This window comes from Marmota flaviventris, chromosome 6 (genome assembly GCF_047511675.1).
Source record: "Marmota flaviventris isolate mMarFla1 chromosome 6, mMarFla1.hap1, whole genome shotgun sequence".
Classification (NCBI taxonomy): domain Eukaryota; kingdom Metazoa; phylum Chordata; class Mammalia; order Rodentia; family Sciuridae; genus Marmota; species Marmota flaviventris.
The window spans coordinates 133,920,776-133,946,850 of record NC_092503.1 but is presented as its reverse complement, the minus strand read 5'-3'; the positions used below and the strand labels follow the sequence as shown (position 1 = coordinate 133,946,850).

Below are 26,075 nucleotides of genomic sequence, written 5' to 3'. Positions count from 1 at the left end.
ACATTTGACAGGTTTTTCTTGAAACACAGTCTTTAGGATTCTCCTGGGAGGAAGGGTGGGGTAGGTTTTTCATCATGCCTGCTTTAAAACATAAGAACAATGCAAGTTCATCTTGGAGACTGACCAAGCTGATGTTCTCTGGCAGCTCTTGGAGGCTGAGAGCTCTTCCATGTGTGAACTCTGATTCCCCGGGGCCTCTCCTATCTTTATTAGGATGTGATATTAGATATTAAAGGCCATCACATGGCTCTTTTGGCTAATGGTGAGAAGAACTCCCTCTGACCAAACTTTAGTCAGGCTCCTTTGAGCCCTTTTCTCCACTAGACCTTGTCCTTGGCCCATGGAGTCCGGGGGGGGGGGGGGCAAAAAATTCTGAAAATAAGCCAGTCTAAGGAGAATCCCCTGACCCATGACCTTCACCAAGCTCCTTTTCCTCCGTTCTTAATATCTAATCAGGTTTCTTTTAGAAATTTTCCATCCACTTCCTTGCCCTGCTCCTCGGATTTAAATTCCCACTTGCCCTATATTATTGGGAGTTGAGTTCAGTCTCTCCTCTTGTTGCAATAGTCCTGAATAAAGTCCTCCCTGCCATTTTTAATAAGGGTCAGAATAATTTTTCTTTCTAGATGTGATTGCAAATGGCTCCATCTTCATGCAATTGACAGTTATAAGCATGTTTGCAGGCCCGATGTCACAAGATGCTATCACAATAGCCAGAGGGTCAAGTGTTTTATTAGTTCCTGTTATGACACTTGGGATACAAGTCTGACTAAAAGATACACAGTCCTGTCCTCAAGGAGCTTATCACACTGGAAAGGTAGAGGTGACCTGATCATTTGGGGGTCACAGAAGACTTTCAGGAGGCATAACATTCAGGGGATCTGCTTTCCAAGAGAAACAGGCCAGGAGAGAAGGAGGGTCTGGTAGGGGAGCAGTGGAATAGCCTGAAGGAGGAAGTCTATTCTCTATGGGAGGAAATGGCTGGATAGCAGGGAGGGCTGGTCCTGTGCTGTTGACACTGTGGTGATTGGACATTTTCAGGGTTGTAGCTTAAGTGCTATGAAATGAAACACCACTAAGATGTTTAAAATGCATGGAACTGTTAGAAGATCTTAAGTGTTTTTACTTAATATATCTTGGAAATGTCATGCAAAAAAATGAAAGGTAAAATCATGTGTATAGTACATGCTTTTACTAACATGCTCACCTCTATGCAGGGGATCCTGGGGGTCAGAAGTCTGGGAAGGCAATTTTTGCATTTTTGTTTAAAATTTCCCATAAGGTTTAGATGCTCTAATCATGTGCATGCCTTACTTCAGTTCACCCTTTGTTTTTTAGGTAGGCAAGAGGGATTTCTGGGGAAAAGATTATGGCACACTTTTGCTTTCCTTTTTTTTTTTTTTTAACTCCCACTACCTTCTCTACTAAACATAACTAATATATTTTATATTATCTTAAAAAATAAAGAAGCAATGAGATTAGATTGTCTCTGCACTCTAATGTTCTAGAGCCAACACTTTATAACTCCTAAATCCAACTATGGGAACTCAGCTCTAGTCCTCATCTTCAACTTCTGCTGGACTCTCCCAAACAGCTTATTATTTTCCCATTACCATTATCAATTTCTCCTGTCCCTTGATTGTACCACCTTCTTCCAGTCATCTTGAATGGAAAGCCTCCCCAACCATCATGGACCCTCTGTCTTGCTTCTCCATTTGCTTCCAGTAGGTGAAGAAGATACTCACTTCCCTCTCTTCTGAGCCCAAATCCAGAACTCTATTTATACATGGGCTATAGCAGTGGCCACTGAACTCATTCTCTGTCACATAGAATTAATTTTTGAAAGTCAAATTCTTACTGGGTTTTTTTCCAGGTGAAAATGTTCAGTAACAACCCCTCTGCTAAGAAAACAATGGGCAAACATTTCAAATAAAAATTCAACATGGTTTCCATAGTATGTCAGTCACTTCAAAACACCTGGGATAAACCACCTAAAAGGAGGGAAGATTTATTTTGGCTCATGGTTTCAGAGGTTTCAGTCCATGGTCACTTGGCCCCATTGCTTTGAGCCTGTGATGGCACAGTCTCATGGTGGGAAGCAACTGGTAGAGGAGGACTGTTTACATCATGGCAGCATGGAGGGAAATGGGTTACGATCCCAAGATTCCCTTCCAAGACACACCTGACTTCCCTCCACTAGAGCCATCCTTCTAAAGGTTCCACCCCCCCGAACAGCTCCACACATGGCAACCATGCCTAGCATGTAGGCATTTAAGATCTGAGCCATAAAACACAGGGTGGTTCCAAACCACCTCTGAAACTCCCCTTCTTTGCAATCTACAACCAAGCCAGGTAATCCTCATTTTCCCAAAACCCTTGTCCTATCTTGCTCTATCATCTTTTTTTTTTCCTCTCAGTATTTTCCCTAAACAGAGAAGAGGTCCTCTGTGTTTAGGGTCCCTCATCCCTTGAGTATGCTCAAAAAATCACAAAGCCTATAAAGTACATTTACTTTCTTTTATTGGTTTCTCAGGCTCTGAAGCCCTTTCCTGTTTGGTGAACCCTCCTCCCCACATTCCCACAGCAAGCTTGGTGGGAAGCAAAGCCTCTTACTACAGAGGCTGCAAGTGCCAGACACCTGCTCATATGAGACTTTGCAGCTCTGGCATGGACACAAGACCTGAGTGCGGACCATAAAAGGCCTGTTGCAAACCATAAATCTGGGGACAACTTGAGCATCTTCTTTGGCAGCAGAAGGTATGTGCTGTTGGCACACTCAGCACCTTGTGGCTACAGCATGGGCATTTTGGGCAGCCCCCAAAATGCTCTCATCTAACCACTTACAGGATATTTCTAGGAAGGGCAGCCCCTATGTCTGCTTTTCCTGACTTCTTGGCCATCTGCCCTGTTCTACCTAAGGCAGCTGCATCTGGAACCTGTTGCATATAACCAGGTCCTTGATGTGGACTTTTAATCCAGAAAAATGGCACAAATGCAGAAAGGCAAGCCAAAACCTTGAGGCAAATCACAGGCACAGCACAGTCATTCCCATCCTACCTTGGCTAACAAATATACAACTGCCCTGCAAGGAATAGCTCAAATGGCACTCTAGGATGCTGAATATCACAAGGATAGGAGATTCCACCCTCCTCTGGACTTCACTCAAGTCTTGTTTAGCATTTACTTCTTCTTTTTTTTTATTTCTCCTATCTCTGGTTGTATACAAATTATATTTACACCAATTTGTGTCTTCATACATGTACTTTGGATAATGATGTCTATCACATTCCACCATCCTTGCTAACCCCAGCCCCCTCCCTTCCCCTCCCACCCCTCTGCCCTATCTAGAGTTCATCTATTCCTCCCACGTTCCCCTTCCCTACCCCACTATGAATCAGCCTCCTTATATCAAAGAAAACATTTGGCATTTGGTTTTTTGAGATGGGCTAACTTCACTTAGCATCATCTTCTCTAACTCCATCCATTTACTGCAAATGCCATGATTTTATTCACTTTTATTGCTGAGTAATATTCCATTGTGTATATGTGTCACATTTTTTGAATCTATTCATTTATTGAATGGCATCTAGGTTGGTTCCACAGTTTAGATATTGTGAATTGTGCTGATATAAACATTGATGTGGCTATGTCCCTGTGTTATGCTGTTTTTAAGTCCTTTGGGTATAGACCGAGGAGAGGGATAGCTGGGTCAAATGGTGGTTCATTCCCAGATTCCCAAGGAATCTCCATACTGCTTTCCATATTGGTTGCACCAATTTGCAGTCCCACCAGCCGTGTATGAGTGTACCTTTCCTCCTACATCCTCGCCAACACTTATTGTTTAATTAGTCTTCATAATAGCTGCTGTTCTGACTGGAGTGAGATAAAATCTTAGAGTAGTTTTGATTTGCATTTCTCTAATTGCTAGCGATGATGAACATTTACTATAGACCAATGGTACAGAATAGAGGATACAGAGACTAACCCACAAAATTACAATTATCTTATGTTAGACAAAGGCGCCAAAAACATGCATTGGAGAAAAGATAGCCTCTTCAACAAATGGTGATGGGAAAACTGGAAATCCATATGCAACAAAATGAAATTAAACCCCTATCTCTCACCATGCACACAACTCAACTCAAAGAGGATCAAGGACCTAGGAATAAAACCAGAGACCCTGCGTCTAATAGAAGAAAAAGTAGGCCCTAATCTCCATCATGTGGGATTAAGCCCCAACTTCCTTAATAAGACTCTTGTGGCGCAAGAATTAAAATCAAGAATCAATAAATGGGATGGACTTAAACTAAAAAGCTTCTTCTAAGCAAAATAAACAGTCTGTGAGGTGCATACAGAGCCTACATCTTGGGAGCAAATCTTTACCCTTTACACATCAGATAGAGCACTAATCTCTAGGATATATAAAGAACTTAAAAAACTAAGCACCAAAAAAAAAAAAACCCACAAATAACCCAATCAATAAATGGGCCAAGGACCTGAACAGACACTTCTCAGAAGATGATATACAATCAATCAACAAATATATGAAAAAATGTTCATCATTGCTAGCATTTACTTCTTTTCCTCAACAAATTATTTGTTGCTCTTTTAATGGAGCACCTTTGCTCAACTTCTCAACAATGCCCCTCTGAATTACTCTAACAACCTCCCTAGTGATCTGCTTACTACTGGACCTGTCCTTCCAGAGGATTTCTCAAATAATCTCCTTGGTACAAAGCTGGTTGTGTGACTTCAGCTTAAATCCTCTTATGGCCTTGGGTAGCTTTCAGTATGACATATAAATTCTACACTTTGGCAGCACTGAGACCTTTCAGGATTAAGCACAAATATGTCTTTAGCCTCAGGCCCAACTCTAGTGCCTTCTCCAATCTCACCCATATCTGAAGAGGTGACCATGGTACAATAGCTAATGTGGCCACAGAGAGACACAGGTTGGGGCCTCCAATTACTGGTATCCAGTTTTATGGGAAACAGCCCAATTTATGAAAAATAAAAAAATTTTAAAAATAACTTACATAGTGTGTTGAACAAAAATAAATCCACATCTGTGAGCTGGCTATGGCCCATGATCATCTAGCCTATGATCGGCTGCAGGCATCATACATGTAAACAGAGTACTCATTCAGTTATCCCTGAAGGACTGGTTCCAGGATATCCCAAGAATGACAAAACTGGGTCCCTTATATGAAATGGCATAGTATCTGCATATAACCTTTGCATATTCTTCTATATACTTTATATCATCTCTATAGATTACTTAAAATACCTAACACAATGTAAATGCTATGTAAGTAGTTGTTATGCTGTATTGTTTAGGAAATAGTGCTAAGAAAGAAAGAAAAAAAAAACTCTGCACATGTATAGTATAAAAGAAACCTTCACAGGCCTAACCACATAGTACAAGAATGAGAGATGAGGAGTACAAAGCTCAAATGAAAGTGTGTAACACAGCAAGAGGCTACAGCACCCCATGCTTAAGCATTGCTTCACCTGTAAGAATTCAGTGTGTACTCATCATACTGTAAATTCAAGTTTTGCTTTTTTGGAACTTTCTGGAATTTGTTTTTCAAATTTTTTCAATCTGTGGTTAGTTCAATATGTGGATATAGAACCCACAGGAAATGAGGGTTGACTGTATTTTTTTAAAAATGTGATTGGTTCTCTGCTGGATAGGTACTCAAATAAATGCTTCTTTAATGAACAACAACAACAAAAAAATATCAAGAGGGTAGGATGAGATGAAGCGAGGAAAAGAAGGAACATAAAACATGATGACTGATAAAGCCTGATGTAAGCTTAGTCAGAGAGAACAAATGTTGTCTGTCTCTGCCTTGGTTGGGTTTCCAGGTAGGAAACAGTGACCAGCAACATCAGTAGCACTGGGGATGGTATGGGAATAAGCAGGGACCCAAAGGAGTGCTGAAGCAGAGTATCAGCAGACAGAAAGTCTGGAAAGAAGAAGCAACTAACTAAAAATAATCTAAAATTGGTGTTTTACATGCATTTAAAATAATTTCAAGTAATACAAAGAGAGAACAGAGTTGAGTCAGTCAACTTTTAATTCATTTTTTTTTTTTTCAGATCACAAGAGCGACCTAGAATTTCAAGGGCTAAAAAGAGAAAGTGAATTGTTCATCCCTCTGTATGCAGCCAGATTTTGGTTCTCCTCCATACAGAATTACAAAACAAGATCAGGGAAGGCCGGCTGCCAGCAAACTACATAAAAAGTCCGTCAACAGTTAAACTTCTACACCAGTCGGTTTCATAATTTAAGCTTGAAACTCAAAAAATCTGAGCCTTCCCTTTCCTGATGTTATTATTGCTGGTAATCTGAGTATAGAGAGTAAGAAAATGAAATAAATGAAAGAATTTTTGATCAGAAGGATGGCTTATAGAGGTGACTGGGAAGGAATGGAATGCTCATTTGGGACAATAATACTAACCCATCAATGCACAGAGAATCTGAATGCAAGCTGGAAGTGAGAAAAAACAGAGCAAGAGTGAAATCATTATTCTTCCAAATGCCTCCAAAAGGTCACCACCTCTCAGCAACATTATAGTGGGGACCACGACTTAACATGACTTTTGGTAAGGACAAATCATATTTAAACCATTGCAGGGTACATGTCTTATTCTCTGATGGGTCTCCCAAAACTTGCCCTAGCATATGTCACACTAAGAAGTGAATTAACACACCAGAGAGGAACAGGCTGTCTTGCATTCTACTGGTTCAAAAAGATTCCTGTTTTCGGCTGCAAGGCTATTTGGGCACAGGTAATGAAAGAAAGATCCTCCTGTGGAAACACTGTGAGATCACAGTGAAGACTCCCAGTGGTGGTGGAAGGCTAATCTTGATCAAGAACCTTCTCACCCACACATTACACTGCATGAACATTGGTCATACAGAAACACAAAAATCCAAATCCTGAGCCACAAAAAAATACTTACGTCCAAAAGAATACTGCTTCTAAGGCAGGAAATATTTTGAGTTTATTTTTAAACATTTCTCTTAGTTTTCCAGGATGCTATGGAATTTAAGAACACCACCCAAACAGATGTAAGAGATAAATTCCTGGTCAAACAGCCAGCAAAAGGATATGAGAACAGGTTGGGAGCAGAATCTTAATTCTTCCTAGGTCAGAAAGGACTTTCTGGGTTTCAAAGCCAAGGATGATGGGGGAAAACTTTGGTGGATTCCCTGAAGGGTTAAAATGTCACAGAGACTTTCTTAATGCCATTTGGCATGGGTCTAACCAGTATGCTTTTATAAGGGAAAGAATCTGAGAATACCCTTGTATGCCCTTACAGCATTGCTTCAAATATCAGTTCTGTCATTGTGAAATAAAAATATAACATTAAAAGGGGAAAAGAGAAAGCATTCAGCGGGTGGTGTAGAGGAGAGAGGACAGAGATCACCATTGTGGAGTCTTTGGTCCATCAGTTCTGAGCTGTGGCTGTGTGTTCAGCTCCTGTAAAGGGGCTCCTCTGTAAGCTGCCTAGAACTTGAGCAATAGAGTCTTAACGTCTTTCATATTTATTTTCCACTACAGGATCTTGCATGTACCTTGACAATAGCAGGTATTCACAATTTGATGAATAGATGAATGGACAGATGAATGAATTATGAAGGCAGCCAAGTCACTTGCTTCCAGATGGAAACAGCAGCACAAAGTTACACAGAGACACTAGACATTCTATCCGCCGCCCCACCTCCCTACAAAAACAATGCTCCTCGAACCTTAAAGCTCTAGTCTACCTATTAATGATCATCCAGTTCTAGATCACACAGATCTCTGGAGATTCTGAGACAGAGAACACTAGAGTACTGGTTCTCGAATTTGGACAAGTTTGTACCCAAGGGATATCTGTCAATGTCTGGAGACATTTTTTGTTGTGGGGGGAGGATGTGACTGTCATCTATCAGGACATAGTCTGGGATGCTGCTAGGCTTCCTATAATGTACAGGATATTCCCCACGACAAATAATTATGCAGCCCAAAATGTCAACAGTGCAGTTGTTGAGGAATCCTTCTCTATGCCATTCCCTTTGAATTACGATCCTTTCTTAACTATACTCCCTTTCTAAAGTGGAAAGAGCCATTCTAAAACAGGTGTTCATCATATCCAAGGCCTGATGCCACCACCGTGACCATTGATAGGAAAAATCCAAGAAATAATAGGGCATATTTACAATTTGTAAAAATGCCATCTAATAAATTTTCATTTGCTTCTCCCAAGAACCTACATAGAAATTAGGAAAGGTAACATTACATTCCTTTTAGAGCAAATAAGGAGTCTGGATTAAGCTAACCACAAAGGTCTTTCAGGTGTAAACATCTATGAATTCAGGAGGGAAAAGAAAATGAAGCTCAGAAATGTTAAGTGACTTGTTCAAGATCACATGAATCAGCAGAGTGGCAGAGATATCTCAGATCAGACTTTCTGATAGCTCTGCCCTTCTAAGTGAGCTTTTCAAGGAAAACTTATGCACTAATTGCAAACTGGCCTCCCATCACCAAGAGCAAGCTTTCCATGAAATACCAGGACAAAAGGGGAAAAAAAGAACAGAAGAAAGATCAGTGGATAGACAAAGGGGATGGAGGAAAGGGAGGAGGAATGAGGGATGGGATAGGGAAAGACAGTGAAATGAATCTGACGTAACTTTCCTATGTACATGTACGAATACACCACAGTGAATCTCACCATCATGTATGTCCACAAGATACTAATTTAAAAAAAGAGTTTAACAGCAGAAAGATCAGTAGAATAGAGAAAAGGAACAGGCGGTGGGAAGAAGGGAGGTAAAGCACAGGGGAGTGAATTAGAACAAAGTATATCCCATACCTTTATTTTATTTGTTAGTTTGTCAATGGACCTTTATTTTATTTATTTGTATGCGGTGCTGAGAAACAAACTCAGTGTCTCACACATGCTAGGCAAGTGCTCTACCAATGAGCAACAACCCCAGTCCCCATGCTTTTATAATTATGCCAAAATTAATCCTATTGTCACGTGTAACTAAAAAGAGCCAATTAAAAACAAAACAAAACAAAACACCAGGACAACTTCCATTCCCACCAGGTAGGAAACTTTCAGAGAACACAACACAGGGGGGAAGGAAGAAGCCACCAGACCAGGCAGCTCAATGTGTGATGAGCTGAACTAACACTGGCAGTCAGTGGAGGACAAGCTGTAGAGCCACAGGATTCTCACATTCTGCCCTAGGAAAAGGCTTCCACCCACTTTTATTCATTATTAAGGCTGATCGAGACAAAGGTATGCACATAAGAAGCATCAGGCTTCTCTGATGTAATGCTCATCTACAGAGGCCAGTTTTTAGCTTTGCTTTGTTTTTAATTGTGTATTGTAGTACTTAAAGACTAATGAAATGACAGTGAGGATAGTTTAGTGTGTGGGACCTCCTCCAAAAGATGTGGGGGGTCCAGACTCTTTGAGATAACTTTGAGTCAACTAAGAGTTTTCAAAGTCTCTATAGGAACATGACATTTGCAGGCCATAGCCTATGTAATTTAACGCTAGTCTTACCAGAGACTTTCACACCCTTTTATCAAAATCAGACATGAAGGAAGAGAGGAGGAGACTTGTTTTGTAATTAATTTGAAACTATGGGGATGTTTTCAGTTTTTTTTTGTTTGTTTTTTTTTAGGGACTTTAGAAATTGCTTGGGATGAACTGCTGCTGTAGCTCAAAGGAAAGACTTGTACTGTCTTTGAAAATCAGTGGAAACTGGGGACCAAACCCGGTTCTACCACTATTTTGCATTAGGTCTTAGTCATTCTACCTTAGTCATTCTATTCTTAGTCTCTATTTCCCGATCTGTACAAACAGGATAAGATGACCTGACCTCATAGGTTCCTGTGAGGCTTAGATTTTATACAGTACAGGCACAGGACATGAGATTCAAAACATAATATACCAAACTGCTATGTCGCCTATCTTTATTTCCTTGTTATCTTTAATTGGCCAGAATATAGAAGCCCATTCCCCTCACATCCTCTGAATAGTCCACAGGAAGCTGGGACACACTGATGGAAATCCACCACGGGGTCATGAAACATACAATAAGAACTGCTATCTGCAGGACAGTCAGTCAAATCTGCGTTGTTTAATTAATAAACCGTTTTTAGCCAAGGAAGAGCAATTTGTGTGAGATAAGAAAGAAATTTTGTCCCAGGAACCTCAGCATACCCACAAACTCCAAGTTATGCTTTTAGTTCTTTTATTTACAAACGTTCTTTAAAAAGCATTTCTATGGTTAGCACCTTCCATTGATTCTAAAAATCAATCATTCTTTTGTTTTTTACAGTTGGGGAAAACAGGAAGTCTCATTACAAGTTACAAAGTGATAGGTGGAAAAGTTCTAGTTAAGTCTTAATTGTCGCCTTCCAACAATTTACTTTGCCATTGACTAACCTTGTAATATTGGATAATTCTTTCTGATCTCAAGTTAAGTATGTTTACCTGGGAGATCCTTTCTTGGACTGAAAGCCCCATTTAGGTTTCTATAAAAAAGATCTACTTTCCCCACTCTCCTGAAATTATCTATCTTGGAACTGACAGTTCCCTTACCTTTTATGTGTTCTTTCTCTTTCTATGACACACACATACATACACCTAGCAACCTGTGTTGTACAAAAGAGTAGCCACTGAGAACTTAAAATGTGGCTAGTCTCCAATGAGATATTTCAGTACAATATACATAGCAGATGTTAAAAGACTTTCTAGGAAAAAAATGTAAAATATTCCATGTATAATTTTATATATTGGTCACATGTTAAAATGACACTATTTTAATATATTCAATTACATAAAATATATTAGTAAAATTAATTTCATGTTTCTTTTTTTTAATGTGACTATTAGAAAATTTTAAATCAAATAGCTCATGTTATATTTCTATTGGACAAGTACTGGTCTATGTTAAAGATTCTAGGAAGGACCTTTGTCTCTGTCACTTGCACAGGGACTCCTTTCCCAACTAGCACAATACCTGTTGCCTATTAAGTACACAATCAATATGTGTTAATTAATAAAGTCTCTAAACCTCTCTCTACATATGTTTCTTCATTCTATATTGGAAATGGTGTTTTGTTTATAATACAAAATAATTATAATAGAGAAGAAATTACTCCCTTTGAAAGGTAAAAAAAAAATGAATATTGCTGAAAGGTATGGAATTAATTTTGATCCCTTGGGCAATCACTGTATTTCTAAATAAGTCTTTGAATTATAAGATAAAATACTACAAATTAAATACAGAAAGATGTTGATAGGGAACAACCTTAGTGGGAAAAACTCTAGAAACAAACTTATGGAAAGCCGAGGTAGCCCCACAATCAATGGGAAGGTAAATGGATACCTCAAACATGTGATGAATATCTTTACTGTTTTAATTTTAAAAGCAGAAAGCTTATGGTGTTGATAGATTCCGGTGCTAATGGAAACACAATGCAAGTATTTATCCAAGAGAGAAAGAGTGTCTGTTTCCAAACCTGATCACTTGCCAAACAAAGAAGTGTGAATAAAAAATCTAGTCGCCAAAATATCTCAGTGAGTGATATGCAGGCACAAAACACAGTTCTTTCATGAACTGGATCTCCAGGACACAATAGACTTGATGAGGACAGGTGAAAAGGGTCTGGTAGGTACACAGGACTCCATCGGCTACACTTTTCCTTCCCTGTCTTGAGTCCCCACTTCCACATTACCAATGAAAGAACCAAACCACTATTGACCTCAATGCTGAGATAAATAAAAGAGAGAAAAGACAGAAAGCAAGCAAGCCACCTTGTTGTACCCACCAAATATGGAAGCTGAATATTTGAAGATGTGAGTAAGTGGAACACATCGGAGGAAGAAAAACAGAACGTTAGACACTAATTTTACCAAGACCATATCAAAGACCTGGAAAGACGTCCTTGTCCTGTTGAGGGCTTCTTAAAGTCTTGTCAGACTTTCCTTTAAGCCATCAAGTACCAAATCACAAAACTTTTAACCTTGAGACCGACATGAATATACCCAGGTAACTCTTTAAGCAAGAGCTGGAATCTGGCACCTTCGGATGACAGGAAAGAAAAGAGTCACCTGGGAATGGGGTTGTGAGGAAACGGTGAGGACTTGGAAAGAGAAAGCAACACTGATTTTCTAGAAGCATCGGTAAGCACAAGCAGACAGCCAACAGGTTGCCCTTGTAGCAGAAGCCACATCACCTAGGGACAGATCAACTATGAATGTTTTGTCAGACGTTATTTAAAACCAGCTCATTTTTTAGGCCTTTATCAACTTCTCTGTAGACCAGGAAAAGAAAAAAAGAGAAAGGAAAAAAAAAAAAAAAAAAAACCTTATCTGTACATAAGAAAAAAAAAATGGGGGGGGGGAGAAAAGAGGAAATTACAGAACAGAGGACACCCATGTACACCAGTTTACGAATGATGTGGGTGGTGAAGCTTCAAGAACCCAATTTGGGAGCGGAGGGGAGGGGAGAAGAAGAAACCACATCCAGTCGGAGCTCAGCTGAGATCTCAGCAGAACAAGTGTCAACGCTTTTAAAGGGCACAGCGTGTTTCAGCCACAAAACGCTTCGGCTGGCGCAGCAGGCGGTGGGGGGCTGCTTACCCGGAAGCCGGCCGCGGGTGGGGTGGGGGAACACCCCAGAAACACCGAAGGCGATCGCGTCCCCCACCACGCCCTCCCTCTGCCCGCCACAGGAAAGGTGCGTCTGGTGTTAACGTCGCGGGTCCCGTGAGGCAGGTGGCCAGCGCCCTTCACCTTGGCGCGGACCCCGGCGACCCAAACGCCCGCGGGAAGGGAGGCTGAAAAGTCGAGGCAAAAACAGCACAAACGACGTAAAGACACGTTACCTTGTTCATCCCATTCCCCATGGTGGCTGACTGCGAACTCTAGCACCCTTGGCAATGTGGTCGCAGGCTCACTAATGGCATATTACAACAGGAGGGAGGAGCAGGTAGGGCGGGGGCAGAGGCGCTCGGGAGGGAGTTAGTGCTCGCAGTATAAACAACAATAACAATGACTGTCGTCCGGGACCGCCCGGGAGACCCGACGCGCGCTAGGGATCGAGCCTGGATGGAAGGGCTTTCCGCTCAGCCGCCCCGGAACTTCCCAGCGCGAGCAGGGCAGAAGCGCCCGCGGCTTTGCCGGGAAATGGTCTCGCTTTGCCGGTCCCCGCCCCCGTGCGCAGTCGGCTGGCGGAATGCGCGCCCCGCCGCGCGCACCCTGGGACTTGTAGTTGGATTCCCGGCGGCCGGGCCCTGCCCGGCCGCCGCCGCCGACCGCGGCTGCTCAGCGGCGGACCGGGAGGAGCAGGGGAGACGGCTCCGTGGCTGCAGCGCGGAGACCAGCGCGCACGCGCAATCTGAGTCCAAGCTCCGAGAGGCGGTAGCCAAGCTGGCCTGGGGGTACGCGCAGGCGCTGTACGTCGTATGTCAGGAAGGTCACTCTGTGGTCCGGGGTCCCCAAGTCCCCCCTGGCCTTTTCCCCTGGGACAACTTTGAGGGGGCTGTTACCAGCAGTCGCTGCCTTGCCTTGCCTGCCTGGTGAATCAGGTGCTAATCAGAGCCCTAGTCTTCGGGGCTCCCCTATGTGGGGTTTCTGAGTGTGTGACAGATTTAGGCTGGGGCATTCCTGTGGCCCTGCCCCACCCACTACACCGAGAAGGCTAGCCCGCTGGGGAGAGGTGGGCTAGGTGACTCACCTCTGGGGAGGCATGATCTCCCTATTTGGGGGAGCAAATGACCAGGGACCTCATACCTCTAGGCTTTAGATGTGTCTCTTCATCAGTGTAACTTGGCTCTAATAGGCGCCTAGGTATGTTGATATATATGGTTGCTTCCTAGAAGCCCCATCATTGCTGAACAACATAGCATTGGGGTTTTGTCTGGAATGGATCACTTTCTAACCTGTGGAAGAATTGTTTGGGGGTATTTTATCTTACTAAATTATTAATTAAGTTCCTTTCTGGGCATAGAATACTCAAGCTAGGGGTTTCTTGGTTTCATTTTTTATCCTTGCTATGACTACATATAGCAGGTACTTAAAAAATTATTTGATGAGTGAACACTACTATCAAACTAACTAGTTCACTGCTGACTCATTTAATTGGCCCCTCCTTGTTCATGGAGCTGCACGCTCTGGCCTCCTGTGTGTTCCTTAGACCTGTCAGCTTTGATCCTGTCCAGGGATTTGTGTTGTGCTGTACTCTCTACCCAGACATCTTGGTCTCCTGCTCTTTGTGTAGCAGCCTCTTGTCTTTGAGGTCTTAGCCCAAATGTCATCTCATCAAAGAGGCTTTTCCTGACTTCTCAGTTTAAAGGTGAGCCTCCAGTTGTGATCACAGTACTCTATGATATTTTCTTTATAGCATTTAACATGATTAGAAATGATCATATTTGTTTTCTTACTTTTTTATCAGTCACCTCGCACAAAATAGGGAGTAGTAAATATTTGTCAAATAAATTAATGAACTCTTGTGGGCTGAAAAAACAAAAGTGATATTGTGAAGATTGGCAACATTTTTAAGAAAAGCATACAGACTCCATCTGCTTTTTCTTTGCTTGTACACCACATCTCTGGACAACAAAAGGTACAGAACACCGTGTGTAGGAAACCCCACTCAATGTGCACTTGCATTGTTTCTAATAGGCCACATGGGACCCAGACCAGGCTGTGTGCCCTTTCTGCCCCTTCCTGTTTTCCCTCCTGCCTCCCACTCAGCTGAACAGCCTGCCTCTATCCGCTCTGTACCACACCATCATTGTGTCTTTATTTTTACCGACCTTTTGCTTAGGGAGAGCACAGCATAGTTAGGAACTACCCAGGAAATCCCAAGGCTCACCTCCATTCCTAACTCTCAGAATAATCTTGGGCAAAATGATCAATTTTCTGAGCCAGCTTTTTCAAATTTTTTAAAATGAGAGCATTGAACTGTGAATTTTTGAAGGTTCTCTACAGCAATCAGCCAACTGCTTTTATTTCCCTCCACTGTCCTTGGGCTGTTGTTTCCAGTAGAAAGATGAATTTTCAGAGTACCCCCGGTTCATGAGGTGGCACTTGCCCATAAATGACAAATCCATACCCAAGTTTTCTTCTGTCATTCATTTGTAACATTTCTTTTCTTATTCATATTTACCTGATAAACTTATTTCTCCAGCTCAGATCATCTGCTTGACAATTCCTCAGAACCTATCTCCCAGCAGTCAAAATCAGCCCTCAGTATGGCTGCATTCAGTATGGCTCTAGAAGGTCCACATACCCAGAGCTCATCTCAAATTTCCTAATTTTTCTTTTTATTTAAGTGGGAAAAGAGAAGACAATTAACACCAGAAGTTGAAAGAGTCATATTTTTAAACATTTTATTTTTAAATTTAATCTTATTCTTTAATTTTGAGGTATTCTTCTCAGGACTCTCTCTTTGCTCCCTTCCGTCCTAACCCTAGAGCCCAACACCACTTCTCATCACAACACAATATAAACATAAATTTTTCATCTCTTGCTATTCTAAGAATTTTCTCTCTCTAGCTACCGATTATAGAAAGAAGAAAAGGAAGGAAACTGGTAAACAACACTAGCATGTTTCATATCCAAAGTAGAATCTGTTAATTCATTTGTGTTCTCATAAAAAATTCCAAGTGCTACTTCTACTCCATTTACAGATTTTATTTTCCTTTTCTTTCCTGTCATTTCCAGTTTCTCATCACTGCCACCATCACACATATTGCCAATAACTCCCAAACAAAAGTGAAGCTTTCATGTGTATACAATAAACAATGCCCGCAAGTCATGGGAACCAGCTGGGTCCATACTTGCACATGGTTAAGGATAATTGATGAGTAGCATATTTAGTGAGCAATCATTGAACTTTAAGGTAGAGATGAGTAAAAGCCCACAAGCAGAAGTTGAACCATTAGAGTCAGCCAAATCATTAGAGGTGTTAGTGATGATTTCAGAGAATTGAGATAAACCGCTGTTGAAGTGAGAAGTAGTTATGCAATCTTCCTTAGTCTCTTAAATATACTATAATCCAGGGTTTCATTACTTCAGGACTACTGACATTTGGGGTTGGATGACTTTTGATTTGGGGGACTGTCCTGTGCATCATAGAATGTCTAGAAGCATCTCTGGCTTCTACTCACTTCCTTCCAGTAGCACTCCATTGGTTATGACAATCTAGAGGGAAAAATACTCCCCACAACTATCATCTGTATTATAGGCTACAGGGATGGGATGTATTATGAAGGAAATATATTTGCCCCATCTCAAAAAGATTTTTCTCAGCAAAAGAAACAATCTGTGAGGTGAATAGAAAGCCTACATCTTGGGAGCAAATCTTTATTCCTCACCCATTAGAGCACTAATCACTAGGGTATATAAAGAACTCAAAAAGCTAAGCACAAAAAAAAAAAAATCAATAAATGGGCCAAGGACCTGAACAGACACTTCTCAGAAGATGATATACAATCAGTCAACAAATACAGGAAAAATGTTCATCATCAGTAGCAATTAGAGAAATGCAAATCAAAAACACTCTAAGATTTCATCTCACTTCAGTCAGAATGGCAGCTATTATGAAGACAAACAACAATAAGTTTTGGCGAGGATGTGGGGAAAAAGGCACACTCATACACTGCTGATGGGACTGCAAATTGGTGCAGCCAATATGGAAAGCAGTATGGAAATTTCTTGGAAAACTGGGAATGGAACACCATTTGACCCAGCTATCCCTCTCCTCAGTGTATACCCAAAGGACTTAAAAACAGCGTGCTACAGGGATACAGCCACATGGATGTTTATAGCAGCACGATTCACAATAGCTAAACTGTGGAACCAACCTAGATGCCCTTCAATAGATGAATGGACAAAAAAATGTGGCATATATACACAATGGAATATTACTTAGCAATAAAAGAAAATAAAATCATGGCATTTGCAGGTAAATGGATGGAGTTAGAGAAGATAATGCTAAGTGAAGTTAGCCCATCTCAAAAAAACAAAAAACAAATGTGGAATGTTTTCTATGATATAAGAAGGCTGATTCATAGTAGGATAAGAAGAGGAAACATGAGAGGAATAGACAAACTCTAGATAGGGCAGAGGGGTGAGAGGGAAAGAGAGGAGGCATGGGGTTATTAATGATGGTGGAATTTGATGACCATTATTATCCAAAGTACAGGTATGAAGACACGAATTAATGTGAATATACTTTGTATACAACCAGAGATATGAAAAATTGTGCTCTATATGTGTAATAAGAATCGTAATGCATTCTGCTGTCATATATAAATTTTAAAAATTACAGTTAAATCTATCCTAATAGATCACATTCATTCTCTGCAGATTTGTAAGGCCACCTTGTGAAATAAGAACAAATTATGAACAAGAAACTACAATGATTGGCCATTACACAAGCCATGATTTTCTCTATGATATTGTGTAGAAAGAAAGAATAAAGACATGGGATATATTAAATAAGCTAAACTCAGAAAGTCAAGAGTCAAATCCCCCGTTATGTATAATTATAGTACATCAATAAAAAATAGCAATGACAAAGGATTTCACAACCAATGCATTAATTTAATGATAAAAGCATTAATTTAATGATAAAAATACATGTTCAGAGGGCATTCTATGTGTATTAAAGATCATTTAAAACACTTTAACTTTTAAACTTGATGAATTATGAATGATGAAGACATACCACTTTGAACTTTCAATGTCAGGGATTTTAACATTGGGTAATCCACTTTTAAATATTTAAGAATGATTATTTTTACATTATTTTACAACTTACTCATTAGTACATGGACAATTATTTCACTTTCAAAACATTTTTTAGTGAATTAAAAATACCATCATGCTCAGTTACTGTATAAATAACAGCTGAATTTACAATATCCCATGACTCTCTCTTAAAACCATTTACATTCTTCAATGATTTTCATGAATAGTACTTATTCCAATTCAATAAAAATGAATTAGAATGAAAAAAACCAAGAAATTAAAATGAGGAGCTAATCTAGTCAAAGCATGGCTTGAAAGTAAAAGAAAGCTAGATTTATGCTATGTTCAGGTACAAATGTACTGCAAAGAATCCTGATTATATATATAATTATAATATACTAAATAAAATAATGATAACAATAGAAGGGAAATCAATAGATTAGAGCAAGTGGGTTTGGGGAAGGAAGATATTATTTTCCCTAACTCAAATATCAGGATATTATTAATTCAGCTGTTTTTATATGGTAACTGAGCATGATGGTACTTTAATTCACTAAAATTCCCTTCAAAAGGGAAGGTACTGGGAAAGAAAATTAAGCAAATAATGTGCATTAATGAATATGGCATAACAAATCGCACTATTATATATGAATATAATGTACCAATAAAAATTAATTAATAAAAAGAAAGGTAGATCCCGTAAATTGTGGAAAGTAGAAACAAGGTGGAATCTAGAACCACAGAAGCAAAAACACAAAACATTTTCTCTTTTGCTAGCATTGCCCAGTTAGAAGATACTCAGTTGACTACTGGGCCATGAAGAACAGCCTGATCATGAGTTTGGCCCCTGTGATGTGTGTCCTCAACCTTTAAAAGGCCATCAATTTCCATAACTCTAAGCAGTCGTATAAACTTGGCTTCTACCTTTCACTTTTTAAAAATTTATTTTATTTATTTATTTTTAAAATTATTTTTAAAATTTATATATGACAGCAAAATGCATTACAATTCTTATTAAACATACAGAGCACAATTTTTCATATCTCTGGTTGCATACAAAGTATATTCAAGCTTGAGGAACTCAGATCTCAGGGCACAGAGATTGGAAGAGTTGGGGATCAGGGAAGAAGAGCAAGTGGACTAGATATCTAGGTGAGTAAGTAGGGCAGAGAGACAGTGTTGGAGAATCTAGGGGAAGGTAAGTGGAGAGATGCTGTCACACATTTAGTTGGGAGTTTGATCAACTGTTGACGTGTAGGGTTCCTGGGGGGGATTGGCAGAGGCTTGCAGGAATAAAAGCATGAGGCAGATTTTAAAACAATATCATGAGCTTGTCACAGGGGCACATGCCTATAATCCCAGTGATCTGGGAGGCCAAGCCAGGAGAATTGCAAGTTCAAGGTTAGTCTCAGCAACTTAACAAGACCCTCAGCAACTTAGTGAGACCCTGTTTCAAAGTAAAAAAATAAAATGGACTGGGCATGTAGCTCAGTGGCAAAGAAACCCCCTCGGTTATAAAATTAGTACCATAAATAAGTAAATAAATAAAGTGTCATGCAAAGACAGAGCCCTTGGTCCTAACCCTAAATAGAAGGTGATATGCTATCCTCCTACATGTCATACAGGTATGCCTGTGTATTGTCAGTACAGCCAGGTTTTTGCAAAATATGTAGCTTCATGAAGGGAGGGATAATTTTTTAAATATGATTGTTTGTTTTATTGGTTTTGGTACTAGGGCTTGAACTGAGGGCCACATGTGGTAAGCACATGATCTGCCACTGAGCCTCCCCGCCAGCCCTATGGATGAGTTATTATCACTCTTAGCATCTAGCACCTGAGATAATTCCTAATATGTGAGGAATCAGTTAAATGTTTATTAAGGAATGCAGCACAGCTGGGAGGTTGTTGAATTTTACCATGTATGAGGCCCCAAAGTAATTCATGCTTTTATATGCCGGCTACTCTATCAACTCTGCAGCTATCTTTTATTTTCTAGATCAATGTTGCTACCTTCCATGTGGGGTGGCTGTGTGATCTAGGAGTGACCAAAGTTCTAGTCTTTCATTTTTGAAACAGTCATGAGAGAAAGAGAGGGAGAGAGGGAGAAGGAGGGAGGGAGGAGGGTGAGAGGGAGGTTGGTTGAGAGAGAGAGAGGGAGTCTTTGCAAACAGTGCTTTTACATATTGCTGAAATCTGCTGCTTGGTCTGCAGCTGTAGCTGTAGATAGCAGAATCTACTACTTCCTGTGGTTCTGCCCCTTGGCATCATGTTGTTATTTGAGATTTGATTACGGAACCATGCCTGGTTTATGCACATCCATCTTGTGAATTGCCTGTGGTTATTTTTCTTGTCTGGAATGGTTTGACATGATCCATATTCTTTCCTTTCTCTGTCAAGGAAGGTCTACCCAAGGCAACAAAGTAGATCCTTTAAAACTTTCATGGTTTAAAATACAAACACCCCCAACTAACAAAATCTGAACCCCTCGTATATTCTTAACCTCAGTAGTATAAACCTCCTTTCCTTAGTATCTGACAAGACTGGTGTAAGATCCAATTTGAGTCTTGTTTTTCCACCCTAGCTCACCTGGGCATAAGGAAACACACCCAAGAGCACTTGCCAGCTGCCTTCTCTAGTCACATTCTCCAAATCTTCATAAACCCTATGATTATGTGAACTATTGCAGCATAGAATTGGATAGCCCCTAAGTGTCCTTGGTCAGAGGATGTCATCCTTCTATACTTATTGCACCTGCACAGCCAGTTGCCCTCTCTGAGGCTCACTTCTGCTTCTTCAAATGCCTGCAGAGGCCAGGGGGCAACCCAGAAGTCAAGACAGCAAGGGAAGCCCCAGCTCAAAGCAATGACTGGGCAAGGCAAGCCCTCTTCAGTGGTCCTTACTTTGGAGTTACTTTGGAGTTCTTCCCTAGAGGAGAGCTTATTGTTGGTTTTGCTTGATTTTGTTATTCACTTTTCTATGTGAAACCAAAATTGAACTGGAACTGAAGATACTAAAAAATGTCTGGATAGGGGCTGGAGGGAGCAGGGGATTTCCTAAGAGAATGGAATGTCCCAAGAGAAACTTTACTACTGTGAGAGGGGAAGTCCGTTTAGTATGACATAACACTGTTGTTATTGAACATTGTGTTGGGTTTTACATTTATTAATAGCTACTGTTATTTTGATTAGTTATTCATCATTAAACCCCCCGTGAATTAAAATAAAATCATCACACAAATGCTGGACAATGGGACTTGAGCTGGACAGACAACAGGTTCAGGATTATTTTCTTTATTATCTACAACAGGGTGCTCACAGTTTTTCACTCAATACCACTTGGCCTGAAGGAGGAGACCTGCCCCTGGCCCAGATAAGATAACCCCCCCAAGGCAATAGCATAGCACCAATCTATAGTGTTTGCTCAAAGACCATCTACCTTCAAGTGCTGGTAGGCCTATACTTTCACTATCTTTGTCATACCTATGTGTCCTTTCTGCATGTAACTTCAACTCCAGACCCCTATAAACAATGACTAAGACAAGAATGACAGCTGCAAAGATGATATAATAGGATCACACAAGGCTTGGTCAATTTCTCCTTCACCTCTCATATGCCCGCTTCCTCCTAGAACATAGCAAAGATCACCCTCTTTGGTTGACCCACAAGTTCCATTACTGACCAGACTAGAATGATGTCTCAGTCTCTATTTGGCTTAATAAAGACATCAATTTCTTCCTCATCCCATCCCCAAATACAAGATGGCACTTATTTTCTTATTTTATTTCTTATGTAATTGAGTCCATAAAGATGACTTTTCTCAAGTGAAGGTGAGTTTGTCTCAAAAGGTTAGGAGATCTCTGTTTCTGCAGACAGAAAACTGTAACTTTTAAGCAGCAGTTCCCCTCCTGCTTGTTGAGGTTTTGTGGGGCAGCCCAAGAGGTGGGCAAGTACAGTGGGTGGTAGAAAGAGAGTTATATAACTTATATATAAAACAATGTAATATGTGGCTATCTTTATTTGCTACAATGCTTTAAAAATATATAAAAATCTCACTATTTTTGTTGCAGTCATTAACCATAATACAAAGGGGACAAGCAACTCTCATCATTACCTTATTTAAGCTGTGGTATGAAACTTCTTTTTTGCCATAAAAGTATGTTTAGTTTCTTCTGAAGTAATAGTAACTTTAGAACTTCAATGTCAGCATAGGTGTTGATCCAGAAGGCTAGAATTGTATATTGAGCCCAATGGCTGCAGATTAAGATGTCTAATCAAGTCTTGAGACAGAACCTTCTGTCTTCTAGGTATTGATTAAATGTAATAGTTTCATAGAAGGCAGATAAAAAGAATCCCTTAGCCCTTTCTTCTCATTTCCTTAAAGATACATATTGTTTTAGTTTGCATTAGTTACTTTCTTATTTCTAAGCATTTCTTGTTTCTAAGATGTTTAGGGATAATTTGGTCTTTGACATAGCATAAGATATCTGTCTGATGGGTGACTGATTTTGTCCTGGTTTGTCCAGGGTTTTCCTGATTTTAAAACTGAAAGTCTAGTGTCCCAGGAATCTTTAGTCCCCAGCAGTTTGGGACAACTGGTTCCCCTACATCTGTGGCATATTTTGGTGAAATAGACATTAGCTTTAAATTGGAAAAATACTCAATTATCATTTAAACATCTTCCTCTTCATTTACATATAATCTCATCTGTGAAATGTGGAAAAGAAGCAACTTCCTCCTGTACTTGGCAGGGCCAGGCATTTTCAGCTTTGAACATATGGCAGAAACATGTTTCTACTTGAGGGTTGTGATGGGCAGTTGATATGTTCCAAAAGGAAAACATTGGCTAGGGAAAATCAATGTCAGTATTGTTTTAGGGAGTGAAATGCATTTTGATCTTTCCCCAAACAAATCAATAAGCATGTTGGGTTCTATCTGATTATTTCCCTAGAAATCATTCCAGAATAACAACAAAAGTCTTGTAGCTTTTCCTTATAATGTTAAATTCAGGGGATCACAGTGATTAAAAGAGTATTTTTAAAAGGAGCAGGACAGTCTCCTAAAAGGTTTTAGAGTTCCATAAAGTGGAGGGGTCGGGTGTAATGCATTAATAGCTCATCTCCTTCCTCCTCTGAAGTCCCCTCACTGCCTGCTGTCCCTCAGCCCACTTACTGCCCTCCAGGTGACAGGGTCTCAAATGAACTTGTGCACACTGTTTATCTCAAGCATGGAGGTGCCTTTTTTATTCACTCAATCATTTATTTAGAACCTGCTATATTCTAGGCACTGTGCCAGAAATAAAAACAAAATTGGTCCCATGTTTAGCTCACATTTATTTATAAACCCGTGAGAAAAGGGAGATATGCATAACTAATTTCCATGCAATGAGGGATACTCTGAGTTTGTAAAAGTTGCTTAGACATGCCTCAGCAGGCTCTGCTTTTCTGTAAAGGGTTGGCATCCTGATATTTCCATACCTCTTGTATGATAGGTTTTCCCAAACCTACACACTTGTTCCTGTGTATTTTAAGCTTAACAATTTTGGTTATTTAGGTCCAGAAAATAAGATTGGCATGTCTTAGTGCCACATTATGAAGCACTTGGTCCATAAATTTTCATTTCCAGAGGAGCTGGGAGGTAGAGAGTGAGGCCAGTGTATCATGCCTGGATAGACTGGGGGCTGTGTAGAATGTGTCCTTGCTTATAAGCCAAAACTAATTTGGTTGATTCCCACATTTCATCATTCCTGCCTGTCCTGTCTCTTTCCCTTTCATGGGATTCTCACAGATACCATTTTCAAGGAAACCCTTTGGAAATTAGAGAGGCTACAAATATAGACAATAAAATCAATATAATTACGTAAACACAGGTTTGGGAAATGTTTAGCTTGAGAAAGAGAAACGTTTTCTCCTCCATTTCTGGGGGGAAACCCAGCCTCAAAAGATACATGGTTGGGGCTGGAGGTATGGCTTAGTGGTAGAGCACTTTCTTTGCATGAGTAAGGCCCTGAATTAGTTCCCCAGCACCAAGTGTGTGTGTGTGTGTGTGTGTGTGTGTGTGTGAGAGAGAGAGAGAGAGAGAGAGGTGTGTGTGTGTGTGTGTGTGAGAGAGAGAGAGAGAGAGAGGTGTGTGTGTGTGTGAGAGAGAGAGAGAGAGAAAGAGGTGTGTGTGTGTGTGTGTGTGTGTGTGTGTGTGTGTGTGTGTTGGTAGCTGGGTAGTCCTAGTTCCAGCACTCACTCTCAGGATGCTGAGGTGGGAGGATACCTGAGCCCAGGAGTTCATGACTAGCCTGGGCAACCTAGGGAGACCTTGGAGAGGGAAGAAGGAAGGGAGAGAGGGAGAGAGAGAGGAAGATATATATATATATATATATATATATATATATATATATATATATATATATATATATATATATAAATCATAGTTGGTAAGGAGCTAAAATAAGCAAATCAAATGCATATATTGAAGAAAATTAAGTCAGAGTACTGGAAGGGTCCTTGAAGACCCCTGGATTCTAGTGTAAGTCACCTGGTGAACTGAGGCATGAAGTGGTTTTTCAGAGCCACACAAAGTGAGCAGAATCTGAAAATGTTTGCTGTCCCAAGTTCCCACCTAATTACCCAGCCCTCTTCTCTAGGATCCCCCACATTCTTGTTCTCCAGAAATTAGAGGGTTAATGTCTCGTACGCTTGGAGCCTTCAAGACTTTAAACTCTGCTTCTGTTTGTCAGTACTCATTATACAGTGATATTTTGAACATCACCCCATCACTCAAGGCTGGGTAACAGTGGATTCTGGGAGAGAGAGGTGTGTGAGCACAGGGATGATCTGGATGATGGGTAGTGTGGTGAGGAGCAGGTAAGAGCATGAGAAGTTGAAGGCAGGTTGGGACTGAGGGAGGATCCTAGAATGTCATATCTCTGAGTGTCACCTACCAGGGAGATTAACCAGACATGAGAGGACAGGAGTAGATGGAAGATGGAAGAGGTTGGGACTGGTGAAATCCATTGAGACTCCATTTCCACAGTCCAAGCATGTGCTAGGGAGCTAAAAACAAAAGATACAGCAGAGGAAGTGATGAGCAAGGGGAGCCTTAGTCAATGATGAAGCTGTACAGTGAACAGTGCTCACATACAGCAGATACCTGGGGAGGCCCTAAAGGTAAAGTAAAAACATTTTATCCTCAAGGAACTTGTAGCCCCACAGAGAATAAAGGCAAGGAGCTAGATGTATAGCTAAGTGCTGGGAGCAGGCACAGGAAAGTGGCCAAGGAAAATCACATAAAAGGCAGTGTTCAGGAAGGAAACTGAACCCAGTCAGAGAGATCAAGTAACTTCAGTGAGGACTTGATTCATGGGTGGTATACCAGCATTGAGAGAACCCAAAGGAGCTGTAGGCGAGGATTCTTATAGGCAGAACAAACAAAATACCCTCAAGTTCATCTTTTTGAAGCCCTAAACTCTCATATCTTGGAATATTACTGAATTCGGAGATATAGCCTTTGAAAAGGTAATTAATGTACATATACCACATTTTCTTTATCCAATAATCTGTTGAAGGGCACTAGGTTAGTTACATAGCTTGGCTATTGTGAATTGTGCTGCTATAAACATTGATGTGACTGTATCCCTATAGTATGTTGATTTTAGATCTTCTGGATATACACCAAGGAGTGGGATAGCTGGTCATATGGTAGTTCCTTTCCTAGTTTTTCAAGGAGTCTTCATACTGCTTTCCAGAATGGTTTTACTAATTTGCAGTTTTACCAATTTGTGGTATATATACACAATGGAATATTAGTCATAACAAATGAAATTATGGCACTTGCTGGTAAGTGGATGGAATGGAAGAGTATCCTGCTAAATGAAATAAACCAGACCCCAAAAGTCAAAGGTAAAATGTTTTCTCTGATATGTGGAAAGTAATCCAAATTAGGGGGATAAGAGAGAGAGAGAAAAAGAGGGAGGGAGGGAGAGACAGAGAGAGATAGAGAAAGAGAAAGAAAAAGAGAGAGAGAGAGAGAAAGAAAGAAGGGGAGAGAATTTTCTTGAAATAGAAGCAAGATTGGTGGACTAGATGATGGGAATTGTGGAGGAGGGAGGAGAGATGGGATAAAGGAGGAACAGTGGAATGAATCTGACCTAACTTTCCTATATACATATATGAATACATCACAGTGAATCTCACCATCATACACATCTACAAGACACCAATTAAAAAAAAAAAACAAGTAAGTAAATAGCAGACAGATTAGTAGAGGGAACAGAACGGGGGAGGGGGAGGAGGGGTGGGAAAGGGGAAGTAC

The 26,075-nt window shown here is 40.4% G+C and overlaps 1 protein-coding gene across 6 annotated transcripts in view; it reads right to left on the bottom strand.

Moving 5' to 3' along the window:
- Dusp22 (dual specificity phosphatase 22) overlaps positions 1–13,255 on the bottom strand; it is a 64,360-nt gene extending 51,105 nt beyond the window's left edge. For 3 of the 6 annotated variants that reach the window (XM_027954818.3, XM_027954819.2, XM_071613616.1), the window contains exon 1: positions 12,903–13,247. In XM_027954818.3, the coding sequence (XP_027810619.1) occupies positions 12,903–12,923 (21 nt within the window). In that variant the 5' untranslated portion in view covers positions 12,924–13,247. Of the gene's footprint in view, positions 1–12,902 lie in introns of all 6 variants that reach the window. The other 3 variants (XM_071613615.1, XM_071613614.1, XM_027954817.2) reach the window with 3 other exon arrangements.
- Between the last annotated feature and the right edge of the window lie 12,820 nt (positions 13,256–26,075).